The sequence below is a fragment of the Myotis davidii genome, unplaced genomic scaffold (genome assembly GCF_000327345.1).
Source record: "Myotis davidii unplaced genomic scaffold, ASM32734v1 scaffold1134, whole genome shotgun sequence".
In the NCBI taxonomy this organism is placed as follows: Eukaryota; Metazoa; Chordata; class Mammalia; order Chiroptera; family Vespertilionidae; genus Myotis; species Myotis davidii.
In genome coordinates, this window is record NW_006286229.1 from 240993 (window position 1) to 246624 (window position 5632).

At 52.1% G+C, this 5632-nt stretch overlaps 1 protein-coding gene across 1 annotated transcript in view; it reads left to right on the forward strand.

Moving 5' to 3' along the window:
* AVIL (advillin) overlaps nucleotides 1-5632 on the forward strand; it is a 17975-nt gene that overhangs the window by 1884 nt on the left and 10459 nt on the right. Inside the window, exons 2-12 of the mRNA XM_006757363.2 lie at nucleotides 44-118; nucleotides 804-1000; nucleotides 2341-2449; nucleotides 2531-2641; nucleotides 2946-3148; nucleotides 3613-3691; nucleotides 3778-3876; nucleotides 4536-4689; nucleotides 4786-4886; nucleotides 5367-5504; nucleotides 5605-5626. Coding sequence (XP_006757426.1) covers nucleotides 44-118; nucleotides 804-1000; nucleotides 2341-2449; nucleotides 2531-2641; nucleotides 2946-3148; nucleotides 3613-3691; nucleotides 3778-3876; nucleotides 4536-4689; nucleotides 4786-4886; nucleotides 5367-5504; nucleotides 5605-5626 — 1288 coding nt within the window. The remainder of the gene's footprint in view (nucleotides 1-43; nucleotides 119-803; nucleotides 1001-2340; nucleotides 2450-2530; nucleotides 2642-2945; nucleotides 3149-3612; nucleotides 3692-3777; nucleotides 3877-4535; nucleotides 4690-4785; nucleotides 4887-5366; nucleotides 5505-5604; nucleotides 5627-5632) is intronic.

A 5632-nucleotide genomic window follows, 5' to 3' on the forward strand; every position in this document is an offset into this window, starting at 1 on the left:
GGTGGGAGGGAATACAGCCTGTGCACATCCCTTATCCTTCCAGAAAATGGAGCTGGTGCTGGTGCCCCTGAGTGCCCATGGCAGCTTCTATGAGGGGGACTGCTACGTCATCCTCTCGGTGAGCACCACCCCCTTCCCCTCTCTCCACCCCCCAACTCCCACACCCTTCTCCCTAGAGCCAGGCTCCGCAGAGAGACCTGACGATGCTACTCAGATCCCTGGTGTCGATCTTGATTCTTCCTCAATGTTATACAGGACAGGCTTGCAATCTGACCTTAAAGGCCGTTCTTAGATGGGAGTTTTCAATTTTGCATCAGAGGGTGGGGGTGGGGCCCTCAGTCTGAACTTAGGTAAGTAACTCACAAACAGCACATCCTGGGGAGGGGGCAGCCCCCAGATTACAGTGGTGTGGAAGGCCAGATAAATGCAGGCCTCGAAGTGCTCATTCTAGTTGAGGAAACAACATCCCACATGAATAGTGCTGACAGCCACAAGATGGACAGATCAGCACTGTGCCAGCTCTGTAAGTTCAGGGGAATGGAGGAGCCACAAGGTAAGTCTGCATTCCAAGTTGGAAAAGGTCCCTGTTGCACTCCATTTATTTGAGAACAATAAGCTGTCAAATTTTCCCAAACATGGAGAGGAAGTGCCTGAGCTTGAGCCGCACTGTAGGTCCACATAGGGTCCACTGCAGGGAGGGAGAGGTCTGGAGCCACTGCATGCTGCATTCTCCCCATGCCAGTGGGGCAGCAGCAAAGGGGAGGCGAGCTGGTCCCTGACCTGTCTCTCTGGCTGCATCCCAGACCCGGAGAGCGGGCAGTCTCCTCTCCCAGGACATCCACTTCTGGATCGGGAAGGACTCCTCCCAGGACGAGCAGAGCTGCGCAGCCATCTACGCCACACAGCTGGATGACTACCTGGGGGGCAGCCCCGTGCAGCACCGGGAGGTCCAGCACCATGAGTCCGACACCTTCCGCGGCTACTTCAAGCAGGGTATCATGTGAGTAGTTACGGATGAGCCAGGAAAAAATGGCAGTTTACCAAAAAGGAAACCCAAAGGACCCATCAGCACATGAAGAAAGTAATCAGAGAAATGTAAATCCGAACAAAGCTTATGATTTCCACTACTCGAGTAGCACAAATCTGAGAGCTGGGCGGTGCAAGTGCTGGCGAGATTGTGGGGAAATAGGAGCCCTTGTGCCTTGCTGGTGGGAGGGAGGGCTGGCACAGCATTTCCAAGAGTAATCTGCCCGAGGCAAACCCCATTTCTGGGTGTGTAATTCAAAGGAATTCTCACATACCCAGTTCCATAAAGGTTCCCAGCAGTTACCATTGGTGATGGCAGAAGCTGCAGAAAGTGGGAGCTGGACAAGAAAAATACTCCGCGACACTAAGGAGTACTATGCAGGAGCCAGAAGCCACGGGTTAGATACATACCTAACATGGACAGAGCTTAAAATCAGGGTGCTTTAGCGCACACCGTAAGAAACAGCCTTGAGCTATGTAACAGAATGCCAATTTGTTTTTGTTTTTTTAAAAACCACATGCACACAAAACAACAGGCCACATTTCACCAGAATAAAAATAAATCCACGTTAAACTGTTAGAATGGTTGCCCATGGTGGGGTGAAGACTGGGAGTAGGGTATGCAGATAAGAGAGAATATGTAAATACCTAAAACGAGAGGGTTCTGGTACTGCTCCATGAACTAATGAGTTTGAATAACTCAAAACTTTGCACTCAAGATTAAAACAAAAAGAAATTCCAATGAGCTCAAGGATTCTGAGGCTGGTCCAAGGCCAGCTTCGTGCAGATTGGCAGTTCCCACTGAGGACCTGCTGGGCACAGGGCAACACACTGTCACCAGGAACCTGGTGTGGAGGCTGGGCTGGGTGAGTGCCGGGGCAGGAGAGCTGATTCCAGGAGGGAGTTGGTCCTCAGGCCATGGTGCCATCGATGCTTCTGCTGCTGCCCAGCTTGTGCCCCTCTCCCTGCCACACACTGATATTCACACAGTTCCCAGCACAAAACAAGCTCTTTCATGCTATGGGGTCTTCATTACCAATGTTCCCTGTTTTGAACACTAGTTCCTTGTTGGTTCCTATTCCTTTAATTCTCAGCTGGACTGTTACACCTTCTGAGAAGACTGCCTCACCACTCGGTCAAAAAGTCTGTCACTGTGTCTACTTCTGTGGCAGCGATTACTACCATATAGGTGTACTTTGCTTGTTTACTGTTGTCACCCACATGGGCAGAAACCACATCTGTAATTCACCACTGTCTCCCCGGTACCTAACACATAGCAGGTGCTCATCAATAACTTAATGGATGTTCCCTTAGCTACAAGAGGGGGGGTGTGGCCTCTGGGATGAAGCATGTGGAGACCAACACCTATGACGTGGAGCGGCTGTTACACGTGAAGGGGAAGAGAAACATCAGGGCCACGGAGGTAAGTCCTCCCACTCTTTCTGGGCCCAGGGCCTCTCTACCTGGTGCCTAAGGATTCCTCTTGAATAATGTCTACCTCCAGGTGGAAATGAGCTGGGACAGTTTTAACCGAGGCGATGTCTTCTTGCTGGACCTTGGGAAGGTTATCATCCAATGGAATGGTCCAGAGAGCAACAGCGGGGAGCGTCTGAAGGTACAGCTCTTTCCAGTGTCCCTGCCCTCCTCTCCCTCAGGCCTGCTCGTAGAGCGTGGCTCTCTCAGGTGCCTTTTCCTTCTTCCTTCCTTGCTGGCTCTTCCCTGAGACTCAAGGCGGACCCCTGCCTTGGAGTAGAGTCTGTTTTAGGAAGAGACCATGTGTGTGAGTCTGTGCCTCACCCCTGGGCTCCTCAGCATCAGGGTAACTCCTGTCTAGACCTAGGCTGCTCCTCCCGAAGCCACTGGGCAGAGGTGGGGGGAGGGGCAGAGAAGCTAAGTGCTTCCCTCGGTTTCCTTGACAGGCTATGCTTCTGGCAAAGGATATTCGGGACAGGGAGCGAGGGGGCCGTGCTGAAATAGGAGTGATCGAGGGAGACAAGGAGGCAGCAAGCCCAGAGCTGATGAAGGTCCTTCAGGACGCCCTCGGCCGACGTTCTATTATCAAGCCTGCAGTCCCAGATGAGATCATAGATCAGCAGCAGAAATCAAATATCATGTTATATCAGTGAGTAGCTAAGCCTGGCTGCTGGTTGGAAGCTGGGGCAGGGGGAGGGTGTCCCCTGGAAGACTAGGGGATACTCCTGCTTGGCTCCTCATTTTGGGTGCAGGAGTCTCGCTTTCTTTTAGTCTTTTTCCCATGCAGCTTCTAGAAAGAGCTTGCTGTTCCGATTCAAGGAGGCAGCTACCATCTGTCCTTGTCAGCAACTCTTCCTGGTCTCTTGGGGAAACTGTTCCTTTACTCTGATCTATGCCTGCACAGGGATGTGACGGGATGTTTGGAGAGAGATGCACAAGTCTCCGCTAGAGAACCGAGTCCCTCACATTCCTGTCTGCATTCACACCATGCCTGTCACAGGAAGTCAAACTCTCCCCAGAAACTCCGCATTAAAACAAAGCCAGGAAAATACCTGACGACTACAAGATGCTTTGCAGAAGAGAAGGCACAGGCTAACCTCTCCCTTTCTCCAGTGTCTCAGACTCAGCTGGGCAGCTGGTGGTCAGAGAGGTAGCGACGAGGCCGCTGGTCCAGGACCTACTGAACCATGATGTAAGCAGAGCTTGAGGGGGTGGCCAGACCTGGCCTCAGGGCAGGCCCTGGGAAAGTGTAACCACCTTTGTCCCTGACTGCTTCAGGACTGCTACATCCTGGACCACAGCGGAACCAAGATCTACGTGTGGAAAGGAAGAGGAGCCACAAAGGCTGAGAAGCAGATGGCCATGTCTAAGGCCCTGGTAGGAGCTACAGATGCACAACATTGTCCAAAAAATTCTGTCAGTAACACTTCAGCTGTGCTCAAAGAGCCACACCAGGCCCTGGGCAAAGCACACTGCAGTTACATACATGGACTTCGAAGTCAGGCAAACTGGGATTCAAATCTAGGTTCAATGCCATCCCTGGAGTTGTTGTGAGGAATAACATCTGTTAAGGCCTTCAGAACAGTACCTGGTACACACTGGGTCAACAAAAGGTGGTTGTTACTATTGAAGGGGACGGATAGCACGTATCAAGGGTAATGGCCCTGTCCTCAAGGGGCGTATGATATTGTGCAGACCCCGCAGATGAACCAAGCAGGACGCACTCACAGAGCAATAAATGGGCAAATGAATGTGAGACAAAGTCAGTATTCTACATGAGTGTTCAAAGAACAGAAAATAAGAATCATCATCATGACAGGCCAATAAACAGATGACAAATGTTCCACTCAGTCCTTTCCTTGAGTGAGGTACATTTGTCCTAGACAGAAATGAGTTAGAATTTGACTCTGACTCCCAGAAGGGAATAAGGGAGCAATCCTACCAACTGGCTTCAAAGGGGTGAATGACTGGTCAGCAGAGGACTCGGTGCATTCCCTGAGTGACCTGCTTTTCGGGGGGTGGCGGGGTATCTACAGAACTTCATCAAGATGAAGGGCTACCCCAGCAGCACCAATGTGGAGACCGTCAATGATGGTGCTGAGTCAGCCATGTTCAAGCAGCTGTTCCAGAAGTGGTCCGTGAAGGAGCAGACCGTGGGCCTGGGGAAAACGTTCAGCGTTGGTAAAATCGGTAAGATCGCCTCAGACTGTCTTCCTACTGAGACTGTAGGAAGACAGGCCCGGATGATCTTCACTCACTCGGCTTCTCCCAACCCCTTCTCTGCAGCTAAAGTTTTCCAGGATAAATTTGATGTGACTCTGCTGCACTCCAAACCAGAGGTAGCTGCCCAGGAAAGAATGGTGGACGACGGCAATGGGAAAATCGAGGTAAGCCTAACGATTCCCACCGCAGTGCGGGCAGGCAGCTCTGGCCCTCCTGGCTATTGTGCTGTAGAGGAGGGGGCAGGTGATTTTGTGTCTGCTCTGCTTTCCTTTTCATCTCCGGTGCCTAGGAGTATTCTCTCCAAGGTGTCTGAGTCTGCAGTTTTCCCACAATTCTTCAGGGAAGTGAAAGGCATATACCCTAGTGAGCTATCAATAACTCACCTGGCAGGACTATTCAAATCACCTCTGAGCTGACAGGAGGTGCCTGACCAGGGACAATCCAGTTCTCCTCCAGATTCAAATCATGCAAATGTGATAAGGCCTCCCACTGGGAAAGCAGCCCCAGAGGGGGCAGGGGACTCTGAGTGGCAGATGTTAGTGCCTTTCCTGAGGATTCTCTGCTAAGCACCACCCGTTCCCCTCAGGCAGCTGTCTCTTCAAATAGGACCCCATCCCTGGGGAACTGTCTCCTTCTGTGCCCAGGTCTGGAGAATTGAAAACCTGGAGCTGGTCCCCGTGGAGCCTCAGTGGCACGGCTTCTTCTATGGGGGAGACTGCTACCTGGTTCTCTACACATTCGAGGTTTACGCGAAGCCGCGTTACATCTTGTACATCTGGCAGGTAGGCCTGGGCAGGCTCTCAGCTTTCAGAGATGGTGCTTCCTCCGGCCACTAGGCTGGGGCAAGGGCAGCAGCAGCCATTTCTCCCGTCACCGCTGCAGGGCCGCCACGCCTCACAGCCACGCCTCA